This window comes from Ambystoma mexicanum, chromosome 6q (assembly GCF_040938575.1).
Source record: "Ambystoma mexicanum isolate Mex_15411 chromosome 6q, UKY_AmexF1_1, whole genome shotgun sequence".
NCBI classification, from domain to species: Eukaryota; Metazoa; Chordata; class Amphibia; order Caudata; family Ambystomatidae; genus Ambystoma; species Ambystoma mexicanum.
The window spans coordinates 381,007,872-381,026,969 of NC_090937.1; the positions used below are offsets into that span (position 1 = coordinate 381,007,872).

Here is a 19,098-nt window from a genome sequence, read left to right on the forward strand (position 1 = left end):
TGCGATCACCACCTACCTACTACTCGAGCAGCAGGCCACAGTCCCCATCCAGTCTATTTGCGAACAAGACAAGATGGCCACGAACAGGTACTGTGATCGCCCCCAAGCACTTGGGCAGTATGCTCTCACTGATGCAATCTCTGCATTGTGTTTTCATCAAACTACCAGAGGTCATGCCCGCCATTTTCAAGCCAAACATGCAGCCATTGCTAGTCCCGATCATACTGCCTCTCTGCGGCATGCTCCTCTTCTCCTCTTGCCCTCCAGGGTTCAATCCCACACTATGTTCATAACCAAGTCGCAAACAGTTTATACTTTTTATTACAAAGCTTTGTAAAAACAAAAATTGTATCAGCACAATAACTCAAACTGGAATGACAAAATAAGGATTTTCAGTCAACAGTATGTTTGGCCAAACCTGCGCCTCACTATTGTTTTTTATATTTAAAAAAAGAGGGGTAACATCAAAAATCATTTCTCAACAACTGGCATAAAAAAAATCCCACTAACAGTCTAACAAAAAAAAACAGACAAAATACAGGACAAATTACAATATAACCATGAATTCAAGTGCTGGGCTTTTTACAAGGTGTGGGTTGGGGTGACAAAAATGCGGAGTGTGTAATGGGGGATAAAGGGTCGAAGGTAGAGCATCTTCGTCAACGGCATTGCAGCGGGTATCGTCAAAATGGCTGAATAAAATATTTTGAAGGCAGCCGGATCAATATAACGCAAAGTTCCGTTTTCTCCGCTACATTTATTGGGCTTTCAGGGGTGAACTTGGAAATGACTGACGCGCCACCCCCCCTAGAAAGGGGCAGCACTTGAAGCAATCCACAGTGCTGCTGCAGGAATTTCTCTGACCCAAAGACTTCCATGTTTTTCATTAAAAATTAACAGCAATTCTTTAAAGCTTTTCCAAAAGCTCATCTCCGGTAAAGTATACACCAACGGAAAGAAGTAAAAAAATACAAAAAGCATTCCACGTAAAGATGAAACCAAAAATGGATCCTTTTGTAATGTCATTAAATAAGTTGGCGAAGAGAAGCAACGCCCCCGCTGGGCTCCACGGCGCTCACTGTGGTCTGTGTCATGGTCTGGTTTGCACCACGCGGGGGGCAGAGGGACGCAGACAATTGTCCTGCTATTGGTACAATATCGGCAAGTTGGTGACACTTGGCGTGTCGCGCAGAAAGTTGGAGATGAAGTTGGAGGCTGAGGAAGAGGACGTCACGTGCTCTGGCATCCAACATCAGCATTTGTTGGCAATGAATGGGGATGTTGGCAGTGATTGTCTTTAAGTTTCAGCGTCTCTGGCAGTGACATCAGTGGGGCTGCAAGGAAGTCACAGACTCCGCGGGCACATGGGAGAGGCCCATGGTGTTAGCAGGCTTCCATCTCCAGAAGGGCTCCTGATGCTGCCGCTTTCGCATTGCATGCCGAGAAAGCATTTCTCTTTCCTCCTGGAGGGGGGTGGGAGGGAGGGGGGAGAGAGAAAAACAGATATGGTTAAAGAAAATGCTCAGCATGTTTCTCCAACACCAGGTGATCCTCATTCTCTATCAAACGTCCTGACCCTGATTGAGCGAGACTTTAAAGCAATCCCAGATTTTAGTTAAGAAACAATTTTCCAAGTTATTTTTGATGCATGGTCAGATCACACAGACAACACATTTGCCAGTTTTAACATAATTCTGAAGCATGGCAATAACAATGTGTTAAACTAGACTGGCACATGAGGACCACATTGGAATTTCGAAATGACTGACACGTCGTCTGTCCTTGAAAGGAGCCACGTTGCTGTGTTATCTCTCAGTTCTGCTAATTTCTCACATTAAGAAAACATAAGCGAATCCAAATATACTCCTTATTAGAACAAATAAAATGTATATGATTACCCTTTTTAAAAAAAAAAATAACACCAGGAAGTTGATAACAAGGTAGAAAGTGCCCTTCATGTAAAATACAAATGTGATAATTCTGTCAGGCAGCCTCACGGCTATTCTGCTGAATGCAGACCTTTCCAAGGGTAAACTGAACTGACCTCCCTGGATTAAGCTGCTGTCCACACACACTGGTGCCTCATCCAACAATGCTTCAGCCTGCATGGCGGAACACGACACTGTGTGCATGGTCCCTACATTTGTGCAGGCACGCGCCATTCCACAAGGTGTTGCTACTCTGATTCGCCCAGAATCAGGTGGGTCTGATGGTTTGTGCCTTGTTTTCCTGTGCTGGGAATCTCAGAAAACAGGCTCAATCCATCAAAACAAACAGGCGGCTAACATCCCAACAATGAGCCCTGCCGTTACTGATTGCCGATCGATGCATGTACATGCATTAGAGTGCACCACTCATTCATGGCATGTGCATGGCGAAGGGCACAGAAACCCGGGCAGATCCAGTGTTTCTAGGCCCTTAGTTACACTCCTGCACTCAATCACTCATCGGTCCCTCCTTTTTCGGGATATGTATTAGAAAGCAAGGAAAAGCCTGACCGAGGGGTCACAGGACCGATCCAGCTTCTTCCTGCGATTCTACCACCAAGATCACAACAACCTGCTTAATGGGTGCACAGGGAGATATAGCTGGTCTTCAATCACTCATGTATACAGTGCATGCTGGTCAATTTAGATATCCATGGTTTGAAATGAAAAACTATGCTGGCGTTATGGTTGAAGGATCTGTGACATCCTGAAAGGCCATCCACTTAATTCATACTGGTCCACCCCACTTAGGTGTTCTAGACAATTGTTTCTCGGCAATGTTGACAAATATGTAAATGGACATTGATTATGTTAAATTGAAAATAAATTCCATCGAAAGAAATTGATTAACAAAATATTCATTAATAAGTACAATAATTATAAACGAGGAACCGTTCTGATTTTCACTTGTTTTCCTAGTTATTCATAACGCTTCAGACACTCATTTCTTTCCAATTTCACTACACTCATCCTCCCTCACACCCTCATCTATCCCCTCTTGCACCTTTCTCCCTCATTCCCCTTTTCTCTTCTCTTAAACCGTAAATGGGTGACCCTTGCATTATTACTCTTCTTTCCTATCCTCCACATCTTGAATCCAACACTTTCACCCACCCATATGTAGCTTCTCCCACACTCTTCCATAGACGATTATTCACTTTTTTTTAAAACTGTGACCGACACCTCTCCTCACTGTCTGTTGTAACAATATCCATATTGCGAAATGTGACCATAAGGCGGGCTTCTCCCTTAAACAGCACCCATTTGAAATAAATAAAAACAAGTTTTAAAAGAAAATATATTTACCAACTTCCCAGTTTGCTAAACATGCCCAAATGCCCCAATTATAAGGCTGCTAGACTATCCTGCACTGATGATGCCTAATCAGGGTGAAACCGACTTGGAGTTTTCTGCAGCCTCGAGAACTGTCTACCTTGGGTTGAAAAATGCTATATTTAAAATAGTACTGTCCTATAGACAAAGACATTTTCTTAGAGCAAAGGCTTCACATTTCAGCTAATTTGCATGCACACAATGCATGGTCTATTTGGCTCTGAACTGGAGGTAAACTTCCAACGATGGCTACTAGGTGGCGCTGTGCTGTGTGTGAATTTGCTCAAACGGCTCAATCTATTTCCACATAACTTTCAGAAATTCTGGACAAAGCCCCATAACTCTGGTTGAGGACATTCCAACATTGATACCTCCCAATTTTTCCTAAATTACTTTCTTTGTGTTACCTTCAGCCGATAATGTCTTGCTCATAGAAATCTGAAATCATATAACTGATAGAGGCGTTGCATTGCTTTTATCACAGTTTCTTTAATAAGGTTGGTCTCACTCATGAGGTCTTCAGAGGCCATGTCTTCATAGTCCACTTTAGCGGAGGTAAGATCACCATTAGCAAACGTTAGTAAAGATAGGAACGGATCAGGTTTCATTATAATCCATCTGCACACTTGTCCCCATATTTTATGGGTGTCATTAATACATCTATAATTGATATGAACTGTATCTGGTTAGGTTTGTTGATAGGTGTGAATGTATCCAGGAGGATGCGTTGTGGGCGTGCTGTTTAGCCTGTCATTGATGCTGACTCTTTCAAGACTATGGACTAGCATGAGTATAATATTACATCTTGGGGAAATGCAAGAATTGTCAGATAAATTGGAGATTATATTGTAGCTGTGAGGGTAATGCTTTTAAAGCACTCATGAATTTGGTGTATATATGTGTGAAGATTAGCTGATCACAGTAATGTATTCACTGGTACCAGCAACATTTTAAATCAATTGTCCTCATTACAAGGTCGGCGGTAGCCTTGCCGGTAAAACTGCCGAACGTGCACCTTTTTACAGCGCCCAGGAATGGGCAATTACTGGGATATTACAACCCCGGCGGGCCCGATAATTGCCCATTCACAGGCACCCGAAAATATTCTTCCCCATTCCCATTGAGCCGCATAGGGCTCAATGGGAATGTGTAGGCTAGATGCACCAGCACCATTCGTAAATGGTGCCGGTGCATCTGACATGCTCTGGTCGTGGGTGCCGGTCTGCCCGCCAGGTCAGACCTGGCGGGCGAAAAGGCACCTGCGAGTAGAACTCGTAGTTTGCCGGTCCGTTAACAACGGTGCCGGTAATTTACTGGCACCATTGTTACTGTACAGGCAAACTTGAAATGAGGCCCAATGTGTGTGCTTGGAGTCTGGTATATTATTGAGTGAGGGTATATGAATGTGATGTGTTTTGAAATGAAAACAATGAGGCTACATTTGTGATATTTTTGTAAGTTTTAATAGAAATGTAATTTAGGATGAAATTGCAATTTTATGTTTTGATAGAACTGTAATTTATGATGAAATTGAAATGTTATGTCTTATGATTTATAATATATAATTAGGTGATTAGTGTGAAATGTTATTTATAACTGTAACACACTATAATAGAAAAATAACCAAAATTAATAAATCATCTACAAACCTTGTATGCCTTTCTTTAAGCGTGCCACTCCCATCGGTAGCAACACAACATCTATTGATATTGATATTTTATATCTATCGTGCTCGTACACAAGTGTTTCAGAGTGCGACAAGGCAAGGGAGGGGAGGGGAACAGGGGAGAACAAAACAGCGATCTTACTAGGCCCAGTGACATTGAGAACGCGCAAGTGCATAGCGGAGGGGAAAAGTGCATGTAAGGGGGGAGACGTGGAAAGTGCGAAGCAGAGGAGAAACAGATAAATAATAATAAATAAATATATAATCAAGGCAACAAACCGTAGTAGTGCAGCCAGCAATTTGCAAGTGCTAGGTTTAAGGCAGCAGACAGGGTAGGTCTGATAAGTGCAGGAAGAAAAAGGGGGGGCTGTATGGGTACAGATACAGACCCCAGTGCAAGGGGTGGCCCGGAGGCAGTGCGAGAGGGTGGCAGGGTGAGCAGGTACCTGGGCCCGGAGGACAGAGGGTGGTGGGTGAACGGTGCCAAGAGAGAACAGATCAGCAGGGGAGAAGGGGGGCGAAGGCAGAAGAAAAGAGGAAGGTCTTGAGGTGCTTCTGGAACCAGAGATGGTTCTCATCAAGTTTTAGAGTGGCAGGGAGCTGTTCCAGAGGGAGGCCCAAGCTGAAGACAGAGATCTACTCCCAGCTCGTTTCTTTGAAAAACAACAGCCCATGAGGGAGTTGGAGGCAGAGGAGCGAAGAGCTCGAGAGGTGAGGTATTTATCGGAGGGATAGCTGAAGGTATTTTGGACCCAGGCCCCAGAAAGCTTGTGGACAGTGCAGAGGGTTTTGAATTTAATCCTTGCATCCACCGGGAGCCAATGGAGAGATTTCAGAGCTGGAGAGATACGGTCCCAGGGCTTGAGGCCAAGGACAAGTCTCGCAGGTCCTGTTCTGGATTAGTTGTAGAGGGTGGAGAGTAGAGCCAGGTAGATTTAGAAAGAAGCTGTTACAATAGTCCAACCTAGAGAGAACCAGAGCTTGGGATACCATGAGCTTCTGGGGGAAGGAGAGGAAAGATCTACACATCAAAGTAAATATTAACCCCACAAAATTCAAGGCACATTAACATGATTAAATAACTCTTAGCCACCATACCTCGTAGCCCTTGAATACATATAGAAAGAGAGCTGCAGCACTCCTTCACTCTGCTTTGAGCTTCATATATGACGGTGGTAAACTGTAGGAGGGTTTCACTGCCATGTGATCATTGCAGTCTGGCCACCTCACACCATGGAAGAGTTAGTTGGCAATGTTAAAACAGGTGGTATTTCCAAATGCTGCCTGCTTTACAGCTCTGCCTGATTATGAGGTGTGGGTTATTTACCGCACGCAGTATTCATAAACATACCACATGCAGTAAACATCATTTGATTATGCATTTCAAACTCCAAAAAACTGCTCCAATTTATATTTCCACACAAGAGGCGGAGGTGAACAATGTAAATACTCCGCAAACCTTTAAGTTGTTTTCTTTGCTGCAGTGAAAGGATGCTGATTAGGTGAATGCAAAGGGGACGAAAGGGGGCGGATCTCTAATGCCCGCAATTTATTTATCACCACCATTGAATGGCCTTTTTCGTGGATCAACACATGCGCTCTCAGTTTAAAATGAGGGCGATTTAGATTTAAAAAATAGACTAATAATGCATGTGGATTTCGAGAAATACTGTATGTCGTATTTCAGGAACTCTGCATCCGTTACCACCAATCAGGTGATATCCCCATAATTAGGTGGGTGTCTGAAAATATGGCATGTGGTATTTACCACATGCAGTTTCCTCAGTCGAAAACCCACCAATTCTAAATGACGTCTTTATCTTGCCAATTAAAGTGATCCGATTCATGAGACATAATTATCAGATATCATAGGTTTCCTAATTCCAAAATAGCACAACCTGGATATTTAAACTAGTGCCATTGAGATATCAAACTTTTCTTGGTCCTAGAATTCAGAGGGCATCATTTTCTAAACTGTGCATATTGATGGAGGGGACCACCAATGTGTGCACTTATGTGCACTGTGGTTCGCTCTGTACAATCTTCAGTGTTTGCACTAAAATTGCAAGAAATGCAAAATTAATCTGCGTGGACCCCGAGATTACGTGCATTATTTGCACTTCATATTTGAAACATGTGTAAATCCTCCCAGCGTAAAGCATTACATCCTCATGAAAATAATATACTGGTGTAAATGCATTTGTTTCTGGCAAGCGATGGAGTTGGAGGTGACAGGTACTTACATGTTTTTCCATTCCCCCAGCACGCTTCCGAAAGAAGCAGTGCCTAACTTAAAACATCGTCTGCATGCCTTGCTCCTCCCTCTCAGCTTTTCAGACCATGGGGCTCATTAGGAGTTCCCCGGTCTGGAAAAAATGCCTGTAAAAATGCTGATAATTATGGTACCATACTTTTTTGTGGACCGGGGAAACACAAGTTTACTGGTGGGGACAGTGAACTGCCAGCTGGCCAGACCGGCCGGAGGTTCAAGCCCCTAATGGTAAATAAATGCAGGAATCACCACCACTGGTACTACCGGTGCCGGTAATTCCAGCAATCATATCCCATGGAGTCTTATGGAATGGAAACTTACCGGCATCTCCGCAGCCTTTAATATCCCGGTAATACCTGGATATCAGGTGGTGCAAATGGTAAGACAGTTTTGCTGGTATCCTGCCGGATATTACCGGCGGGATATCGGCAAAACTGTAATGATGCCCCATGTCTGTGGGGGTCATTCCGAGGTTGGAGGTAAGGGATAAACAATACCAGTAAAGGATTACCGGCATCGCTTAGCGCTCCGGCTATTCCGACCAGCCAAGGCACTATTAGTGGCACCGTAAATAACGGTGCCTCTAATAGCGTCATTGGCGCGGGCACGCGGGCCATCATACTGGCAATAGCAGCATGCCGTAAACTGGAGGAGATCACAAGTGAAGCGGACGTGCAAATACCGGCATCATGAAGGCGTTAAAAGTGGTTTCAGGCATGCCATAAATACCGGCATCTCTGACCAAACGTAAAATGTCATGTGCAGTGTTCCAAACTGCCACAGGTGCACACCATCAGCACAGGTAGAGGCAATGGAGTCTGGGCCTGACCAAAAGCAGCACAGCCACACACCACACCCCTTTCGACACCAAGATCAATCCAATAGTAGCATCAACACTTCAGCAGGAGGACATGCATGAATTGCAACACCAGCAACAACACCAACACCAACAGCAGGCACCATAGAGGAGACGCAGTAGGAGAAGGAGGGTGAGACAGGCCCAGCATGCCCCACCAGTGGAGCCAGCGTAACCACGCATGCAGCCCCCAATCCCAAACATCAGAGCCAGTCCCTCCAACCCAACCCCGGAGCACATCCACACCCTGTACCGTCTGGACCGTGACACCATCAACACCATCGTGGACATGATACATGATTGTCAGCCTCATTGAAATATGCACCGCCATCCCCCCTCTACTGAAGGTAGTGTTGGTGCTCCACTTCCTTTCCACAGCCACCAACCAGTACACAGTGGGATACATGCATGGCATATCACCACCCTTAGTCACTCGCATCCTGAAGCAACTGCTGGCTGCCCTCCTCAAGCACACAACGGAATACATATCCCTACAACGGACACCCCAGGAGATTCCTCAAACAAAAGGTGGCCTCCATGCCATGGAGGTGGTTTACCGCAATTGCAAGGAATACTACTTCAAACAGGGCAGATGGAAGGCGCACAATGCCTAACATTGCAGAGCCTACTGCCAACGCTCCCCATCAGAAAATCCTACAGAACACAACACATCACTAAATTTACACAAATACAGCTGTATGCGTACACAATGCATGAGCTACAAGACGGCAGAGCTCACCGTGTATCATCTTGAAGATGCAACCCACAACATTATTCCATGGTACAGGACACATTGAGGGCATGAAAATGGCATGCATACAACCAGGGACATGTGCATGTGACCAACGATAATCTGCCGACATGTGTGACTAGTACAGCTGTCCATCATCAATCGACCGACATATAGCTTTTCATGCCCCCCATGCAGGTGACAGTGGCTATCCCTTGATGCCGTGGCTCATCACCCCTGTCCGAAACCCACAGAACAGGCATGAGGAGGACTACAATCGATCCCACACCCTTACCCGTGTGGTCATTGCCCAGACCTTTGGCCTGTTGTAGGCATGGTTTTGCTGCCTTAGCCCGTCAGGTGGGGCACTCTTCTACAGGCATGGGAAGGTGGCCAAGACCATCATGGTATGTGTTATGCTGCACAACATGTGTATCCGACGCAACGTGCCCCTGACCCCTGACATTGAACTGCTACCACCTGGTGATGATGAAGTGGATGAAGAAGAAGTAGCTGCACATCATTGCGGTGCCGATGCTCAGGGGGAACGTGTTGTGCGTCAGTCAGTGATTGCACAATATTACTGACAGACATGGCTGCAGAGGGTGACATGATATTCTGACAGAGGCCACTGGGTGTGTGGGTACATGCACACTATGCAGTGTATATGAATAAATGACACATGCACAATGATGAATGTCCACTCTGGTCTTGCTTTTGACACAACAGTGTATTTGTATTAAATTTAACAAAGAAAACGATGCAATAACCCTCCACCACCATCACCCCCCTACCCCTCCTCCCCCACACCCCCCCTCACCCCACACAACCTCACCCACCATCCCCCCACAACTCGCCCACACACCCTCATCCCCCTTCCCCTCCCCCCACAACTCCCCCAAACATGTCCCATCAAGTCTCTAATGCCTACATCAGGCTGCCCAGACTATTAATTCGCACTCCTTGGACCAGGTGGCGGCATGTCTCGCCGGCGCAGGGTGCGTGATGACCTGTGGAGCGGGCTCGTCTGGGTCGAGCTAGAAGATGACGGTGAGGCTGCCTGCTCGAATTGGGTTGCCAGACGCCCTGCCTCCATGGCATAGGCTATGCGGCCTAGTACCTGGCACAGGAGGGAGACCTCCTCGCAGAGGCGGCTAGTGTTCTCGGCAAATATTTTGCCCTTGGAGGTGGTGTTCTCAGAGATGGTCCTGCCTGGAGAGGCGATGTTCTCCCGCCACTCCTGCCTAGCCTGTGTGTTGTCCTCAACGAACTGCCGCACAAGGGCAGTCAGCTGCTCTGCACGCTCCGGCCCTGCGGGTGCACCTTTGGAGGTGGATGGTTCCTGGGTGTCCTGCTCAGCCTGCTCAGCCTCAACACTCGCCACTATCGGGCTAAAGTGCCCTTCAATTTGCTCCCGCCCAGACTGCTCCGGGGTGGTGGCATGGTCTGTCTCAAGGGATGAGATTTGGGGGTTGCCAGTACACCCCCGGGTGTACTGGCAACCTGGGGTGTCTTGCCTGGTGGTGCACGGCGGTTGGCGTCATCCCGGGACCTCTTCCGGGGTGTGGTCTTCGCGGGGGTTGCATCCTGGCCATCGCTGTCGTGGTCAGAGCCTGTGAGGGTCGAAGAGAGGGACGGCATGAGCGATGTGTTGATAGGCATTATACATACATTTGGACAATTGATCATCCACACAATTGAGGGTAATAGGCATTTGAGTTTGGATGATCACGTTGTTTGATACATGGGTGGGTTATGCAGGCATACGTCGAGGTCACTCATGTTGGCCAAGACCTATGCTATCTGACATGCATATCTGTTGGGGCCTGCATGCTGTGTGACTTATGGCATTTATATCTTTGTGTGGTATGTGTCAGGTACGGCATTGCCTTGCTGCAGGCATCTGCATGTGTCTGTGATGCGTCCGCCTACTTTGCTGGGAGTGTGTGTGTGTTGGGCCATGGCTTGCCACTTTGGACTGACATATTGGTTGACTTTCATCAGACTCTGCATTACAGTGTTTTCTTAGGACACTCACCTCCATCGGCCGATGTTGTGGCGGCACACTCCATCTCGCCGACACCTTCTATCCCCTCCATTCCAATCATGTTGGCGCAGATGTCCTCCCATGGGGTCAGCTTGATGGGTGAGCTGGGACCTCCTCCTGTTGCCATTGCCTGTCTCCTGTTGACGGAGAGTATGTTCCTTACTCTGAGTCTCAAGTCCTCCCAGCGCTTACGGCAGTCTTTTGTGGTGCGTGGGGTGTTTCCAACTGCACTAACTTTCTGTGCCACAAGTGCCCAGATCTCCTTTTTTTAAGCTGGCCTCCCTCTTTAAGCTGTTGGCAAACACAATCCCAGCATGCTCCTGCAGTGTCCCGGCTAGCATCTCCAACTCATCCTCGTTGAAGCGCTCCATGCGCTGGCGGGCAGCTCCCTTCTTAAGGGCCTTGTGGTGTGTTTGGAGAAGGTTTTCTGACAAACAGCAGAGTCCCACAGGTCCTGTGTGCTGAGAATGGAAATGGATTGTGTTTTTAAAGATGGCTGCCGTGCTCCTTCCCGTTCCTGTGTGATGACGCTACTTCCGGTTCCGCTTATTTACGGTGACTGTTATTAGCGGTCACCGCTACTAGCGGTGACCGCTAATAACAGGCACCGCTAATGCCGCATTGGTTCATGCCAGTAGTGCTATCTGCGCTATGCATGATGCCGCTAAGGGCATTTTTCGTGCCTTTAACGGCATGACGGTAATGCCCTTACCGGCATGGTGCAAAGCTCGTGCACGCGAAGTCGTAATAGCCCTCTATTAGCGGCCTAATGACTGCACGGACACGCTATTTGCGCCATGCAAGTAAGGACCATAACTTACCGCCAACCTCGGAATGTTGAAGCACCATGCGTCCCACAGCGCTTCAACATTACATATGGCAGAAGCTGCTATACAAATATAAGATAACATAACATATCTTTGGGACATGCTTCGGACATTTGTATTTTGTGTTGCTACTTTACTAAATTTACTAACCACATACGCATTTCATATTTGTAATGCTATTTCCTGTTGTTGGTGGACTTTACCTCTGAGGTACTGCTGGCCTGCATGGCAATAATGTGAATCATTCTTTCATCCTCTGGGACAAGCTTACAAACTAATTTCACTTTTGAAATTTCAATGATATCTCCCTTTGTGGATTCTATTTAAGTTTTACTGCGGGATTATATGGCAACGTAGGTCTCAGAGTAGCTTCTTGAAATTGCCTCACAATATTGGATTTATTTCTCCGATCCCTTGCTCTTCCCTCTCTCTCTCCTTGTCTTATTCTTAGGACACACTTCAGCCTTTTACACTACCTATAGACTCAGCCGGCGGGGGTATCTCCGGCTATATTTTAAATATAGTTGTCAATGTATTATTGCCATTACAAAAGGTGGCTTTCTCACTACATTCAACACTGCAACTCTGTTTGTATCCAATATAGAACATTTCTACTGCATTTCATTAATGGTACAGATAAGTGAACATGTGTTGAATGTATCTTTGCGTGTGTCATTCAGTGTGCATGTGCTCTGCATGAAAAAGTATAACAGAGCCCTGAACTGTAGACACTTGCACTTGGGGTTGATTGACATACTGCAAACCATAGAATACAGCTGGGTCCCATCAATAATCTGGTCCAGCTGCTGTCACACAGTACTTGGCATAGCAGTCCTCTCTGCGGGTGAACACATTGTTCTGCATGGCTTTTATAATGTCTTCAAACAAGTTATATCTGCAAGTAATTGAAAGGTTGCCTTACTTATAATTACTATTAGCGTGCAATGCAAGGCTCTTTTATGTTCATGTTTGCACAGACTATATGGTCTTCCCAAGGGCCTTCCACCCACAGTGCTTTAAGGCCATAACAATAGGCTCTATACAAATATCAAATAACATAAAATAACTCGAAAATTCCCCAGAGTGCAAAAACAAGCATGACGCCATGCGTAAAACATGTGGTTTTTACACCGAGGAATGGAAATTGACCTCCACAGCACTTGATTTCTCCAGGACAATTTTATAACCTGGACAATGCTGATATATGTTTGAAAAATGTCTAGGATGCACTAGGAAGAAGCCTCAACATCAATTAGAATTATGGAGAGGCCATCTGATATGACTGTCAGCTAGACTAGGTTTGATGCCAGGTGTTTTTGCCGCTCCTGTCTGATGGCCAGAACCCAAGTCTCAGTGTTCATCGCAAACACGAGAAGGTCATAAGCGATGTAACAGTATAATTGTTTCAGAAAGTTTCTGGTATTCCAAGCGGGACGCTTGATTAGGAATGCAATAACTTAATCAGTGCCATTATGACCCTCCAAAATGCACTTGCTTCACCTTGTTTAACAGGTAAAGAGCCACCCAACGCTGGAAAATGTGGTCTCTGCATTCTTTGATTTCAAACAGTTAGAACACAACAAAACGAAAGTGCCCGTGCACGAAGAGGTCCAACACATTTGGGATATTGAAAGGCCGAAGACCTTCCTGGCACCAAATACACTGCTATTTTAGGATCAGCAGAGGACAGATTGTGTTTACCCTACTTAATAATATGGTGGTGAACATTCATAACTGGTTTGCTATGATGAGATCAGCAGCTAGGCCAATGGCCCCTTTTCCTCATTTAGTCAATAAGCAGAGGTCAGCATTTTTAGAAGGAGAAATAACTCAGGTATTTTATTGATCATCTGAGAGAATATATTTCACTTTCAAATATACCCACTGCATAATATAAATGTCATTTTTATTTATGGCATAAGACTTCATTTTGCATATCATATTGTTGCAAAGTCTTTTCTTTAGTTTTACTTTTATCTTTATGGGAACGGTCATGTTCCAAGATGGCAATCTAATATATAGTATCAACCTAAAGACAATTTCCAAGATGGCCGCTCCAACGACCAAATGAAAAGAAAAATTCGATCAGACGAGCGGTTTCGGTCATAACATCACGTGACCGCGGCCCAATTGATCACGTGACAACAATGCTAGATCATTTAAAAGCTGGGCCAACGCAAGGGCCAACTGATAGCCTATCCTGAATGAGTCGGACACTCGCTGCGAGAGAAACGCAAAAACACGAGAAAGAAAGTAGATCTAACGTAATGAACATGGATATTTCATATATGTGCTCGTAAGTGCCCTACTACTAACATGCTATAGATAGATGGCAGTGGTTCGCCCCTCTAGACAAACGATGAGACAATACTGTTGATATAAAACCAAGAGATTAAAATAGCAGGCGGCCCAGAGAAAGGGCATAACGCATATTTCTCTTCTGTTTTTCCTTTTGCCTTAGCTTGTAATTGGAAAACACCTCTACAGAAAACTGACAAGAGGAAGAGAAAAGAGATCCATTCAGCGAAAATGTAAATGTGAAAATTAACAGACAACGCTAAATAAACAGGTTACTAAGAACACCTGACACAGTTCTTCTATATGAAAAATATAAGAATATGTGGGGTAATAAGAAAACTAAGACACCAATGGCTTTTGTGCTTGATTGTAGGGCACACACACTAATCCCTGTGAATAGGAATAAGAGAAAACGAATCTAATCCGGGAAGAATAAGAAAGTCCCATTCTATTTCAAATAATGAAGTTCCAATCCGACCATTCTTGAGACAACAGGTTGGTTTACGCAATACTGATATTTTTATAAATCAGGCACAGTTTCACCATCTACATGGTTTTAATTTGATTATTTTATTTTAGTTTTTAGTACATGTGAGATGAGAACCTTAGAGTCTATGTGATTTCCTCTCCACTACAAAAGAAATACCATTTGTCCAGAAGATGGCCAACATATCAAACAAAAATGCTAGGCCGAAACATATGAACATATATAGACATATCCTGAGGGTTGAATTTAGACAACCACGATAAACAAAGATCCTATTAAAGGTTTTGGTTTGAAAAAAACAAAGAACAGAAAAAATATCGTGACCCACAAAAACAAGAAAGTTCATGTCAAAAAAGTGTTGTGTAATAAAGTGTGTATTGATAACAGACGTGTTGTGTACTAATCTCACTGATTGCACAAAGTGCTTATATGAAGTCAATAGTACCCATTTAAAATGAAAGTGTGCAGAATTTAAAGGCACACAAACGTTCTTAATTGTTTTTATGTTGTTTTTTGATTAATAAAATGTATTATATGTGAAACAATTGGTGAACCTATGCATTCTATTTCAAGTTGCTGATGATAGAGATAGTGCCATACATGTTTGCCTCAAATTAAGCGGGTTGCGAAAGGGGTAGTTGTTCTGATCTGTTCTTTGCGCATACATATTGTCCCTATATCAGATCAACCCCCTGGAAAACAAAAAAGAGGGAACAAACACATCCAGTATCACCAAGATGTTACCTTCATTTGCATTTTGCTGAGCGCGTTCGTCCCATCCAGCAGCACAAGGAAGGATTGCACAAAGAAACAAATTTGCATTTTTAAAGGCGTAAATTACGCAATCTAGACAGAAAGGAACCATTTGTTGTGCTGCAAAATTGTACAGGAACATGATTAGGTGCCAGAGCTTTGCTACCCAGAAGAGAAATCAAAACTGCCTTCATTGTAAGATGCAGGGCTTGACTTGATTCTCCGTAGGCCTCACAAAAAATAAACCATGCTTGTTAGTCAGACGTTTTTATTTCCCTATAAGATTGTGGAAAAATATGTTTCAAAATCTTCAGATTCTAAGGCCCTCATTACAACACCGGCAGTAACCAATGGCGCTATTAGCACCATGGTTGCTGCCAGTATTGTAACCAGTCTGCCAATGGTAAATGGGGAACTACCGCTCCATTCCGAGGTTGGCGGGGCGGTAATTCCCCATTTACCATTGGCCCTTCCCCATTCCCATTTTTGCCCCATAGGGCTCAATGGGACTGGGGGAAGCGGTAATTACGGTACCGCAAATTGCGGTACTGTAATTACCTCGGAAGTCCCTTTGCGGGTCCCTACTTTAGCGGCTGGTCCAGACCAGCCGTTAAGGTCAGGAGCCGCAAAGGGACCTCGTAATCAGGCGTTAAGGGTTTAACGGCGCCAACACCTTTTACGGCGCCGTTAAACCCTTAATGCCAGGGTCGTAATGACCCCCTAAATCATTATGAAACCTGGGGCCTTAGTACTGAGGATCATGCCCTTGGCATCTCTGTGGCTAAGAAAAATAGAATATTGAATTTGCAACCTGGGTTGCAGGCAATGCCTTCTTATCCAGTTTAACTCTTGCAGTGTAAGCCTTAGCAAGATTTTGAGTTGGGATGTCGCGGACATCATACTCCGTGCTGACAGCGGACGATAGGATAGATGGGATGTTAATGGACAAAATTAATGTGTCTTTTGGATCCACCTGCCAAAAATATTTTTTCATCAAGATTGTAATTTTTAGATCGTTTTTCAGATAAACACCGACAGTTCCAGATTAGATTTCCAAATGGTGCACTTAAACATCATTAACACCCAAGCCGTCATAAAAACATGTTTTCTGTAAACCATTCAATACTTCAACATGTCTCTCGTGCCAGAATTCTGCAAATGAAACCAAAAAAGCTCCACATCACTAAGTATTATGTTCCAAGATGTTTAAAAACAATCACAAAGCAATCGCCAAACATGCTAAAAAGTACCAATCTAATATAAAACAAACAAACGTGCCATTATCACTTTGCCTGGCTTTCAATAGCATCAAGGTGATGGTAATAAAGAGGGAAAAAACGAGATATGTCTAAAAACATCACTTCGTGTCTCTCTTTGATATGCTATACTTTTCAAAGGCCCGAGAGGTCTAATTGAAAAGAAAATGCTGATGCCCTCATTTTTAGAAGAACTTTTCAGATGTTGCACTGGCCACAGAAATACAGGGGGAAGAAAAATGTATTTTTCAGAGCCTTTAGAAGCAGACCAAGCTATGAACCCATCCCAAGATGTTAAAAGAGAAAATCTAACAAATCGCGAAACAATTAGATGAATATATAACAATTAACATGTAGAATACCAGTTCTTCAGTAAGATTAATATTTGCTGTGCACAATTTATTGGCTGAAGAAAAATGCGTCATGAGGATACCGTCTCTCCACGACCAAGAGCTTTTTTCTATTCATCCTATTTTTATTTTTATGTGTATTGAAGTATTACTTTAGCAGTCATAAAAAATGGCGAATAGTAAATTTGTTAAACAAAAACTTCATTAGCAGTTATACACTCTTTGAAAAGAATACCAACCTGAAAGGTTCCAATATCCTTTGTTAACAAAATAGCATTAAATGGACTAGCTACCCAAAAGATGCTGTCACATCCACACATATGAAGTATTTTTTCTATGTTTGCATCATCTTGGTGCCATTGAAAGCTAGGCAATAAACATAGCAATAGTGGAAAGTGTAGTTCGTTTTATATCTTTTATCTCTCAGTATCTCAATTCGGTGGTTTGAAAGACTCACTCTATCACCGATCTTCACCCACTCTCTGCCCTATACTCTGCTTACGACTCTTCCTTGCTAGCTGCCAAAAAACGTATTAATACAAAGTTATTCTTTCTCTTTCTCCTCATCCTCGCTGTTTATTGCAGATTTTTAACTGCATCCTTCTCCCCCAATCCTGATCCCTTCCTTCAATTCCCTCTAGCCGCAGTAGATTTTGCGAACTTCTTTACAGAAGACGTCTGCCTTTTACATTCTTCTAGACAATCTGTGTCTCCTCCTACTCATGGCTCCCTGCTTCGCCTTTCCCCAGTTACTTCTTCTCTACACTCCTTCTCCCTCCTTTCTGATTCAGATACTGCCCACTTCATTGTCCGCATCCATCTTTCTTTTCTCTCTTTTCTGACTACTATTCTTAATCTTTCTCTCTCTTCTTCATGCTTTCCATCTTCTTTTAAGCATGCAGTCGTTTTATCCGTTCTTAAAACATTTCCCTTGACCCTTATAGTCCAGCAAATTTTCAACCCCTTTCACTTCTTTCTAATCCCTTTAAAATTCTCGAACGCATGGTATATATGCAGCTCTCTGCCTATCTCAATCTCAATTCTCTTCTCCCACCCTCTCAGTCTGGGTTTTATCCGCTCCACTCCACAAACAGCCCTTCATTCGGTGTCTAAAGCTCTGCTTTCTGCTCATTATGCTAAGAAACCTTCTTCCGGCCCTCTCGGCTGCTTTAATACTGTCGATCATCAGCTTCTCCTTACCTCTCTTTTCTCTCTTGGCCTCTCTGGCTCTGTTCTTGCATGGTTCCATTTTTATCTCTCCAATTGTTCATTCTCTTGTGGGCTAACAAGATTTCCACCCACTTTCCGCTACAACAGAGTGTTCCTCCAGGATATTTTCTTGATCCTCTTCTTTTCTCTTTCTATACCTCCTCTTTAGCTGACCTTACTAAGTCCTTCAGTTTCCTTTTCACACTGTTATGCTGATGATTCCCAGATGTTTCTATCCTTTTCCTGCTACTCACTCTATCCAGGTGAAGATCACTGCCTGTCTGCTCTCCATCTAATCTTGGATGCACTCTTCTTTCCTACACCATAATTCTTTCAAACCTGGAATTCTATAGTTTCCATCCACTTCTCCTTCCTGTTCCCCCTCCTCCCAGCTCTTTTCCTCATCCCTTGAGTCTATATTCCCCCCCATGCTCCTAATCTTGGTGTTATTTTCGATTCTTCTTTTTCATTCTCCCCCCCACATCTCTAACATTGTTTGCAGATGTCGTCTTTCTCTGTACAATATTCAGAAAATGTGTCCCTTTTTACCTTCAATGCCACCAAACTTCTTATTTCCAACCTGCTTTTCTCTGGTCTTAATTATGGTTCTGCCCTCCTGCTTAGCATCCTTGCCCTGCCTCTACACTTGCCCCCCTCTGCTACATTTCCAACACCTCTATTTGTACCCTCCTTCGTCTCTCTGGCCACTCTTCCATTTCTTCTTCCCTTCAGTCAATCTCACGACTTTCTTTTGAAACTTGCCTACTCTGTCACTATTCTATGCATTATTTACAGAGCTACCCATGGTCTTCCACCACCTTATCTTTCTTCTTTAATCTCATCCCATGTTCCTACCCATTCCTTGAGTTCTCAATCTCTTTTCCTTTTATCTATTCCTAAACCTCTTTGTGCGCAATCTCACTTCCACTCCTTTTCCCACCTTGCGCCCAAATACTGGAACGTTCTGCCTCTCTACATTCACTCTTCTTCCGCTCATCTCTTAAGATTCATCTATTATCTTCTCAAA

At 44.2% G+C, this 19,098-nt stretch overlaps 1 protein-coding gene across 3 annotated transcripts in view; it reads right to left on the reverse strand.

Annotated features, from left to right (window-relative positions):
• Positions 1-303: 303 nt before the first annotated feature.
• Positions 304-19,098, reverse strand: part of LEF1 (lymphoid enhancer binding factor 1) — a 309,404-nt gene continuing 290,609 nt past the window's right edge. For 2 of the 3 annotated variants that reach the window (XM_069630866.1, XM_069630867.1), the window contains one exon: positions 304-1,463. Coding sequence is in view for 1 of the 3 variants with exons in the window: in XM_069630868.1 (XP_069486969.1) it covers positions 1,384-1,463 (80 nt within the window). In the remaining 2 variants the exon portion in view is untranslated. The remainder of the gene's footprint in view (positions 1,464-19,098) is intronic. The other variant, XM_069630868.1, reaches the window with a different exon arrangement.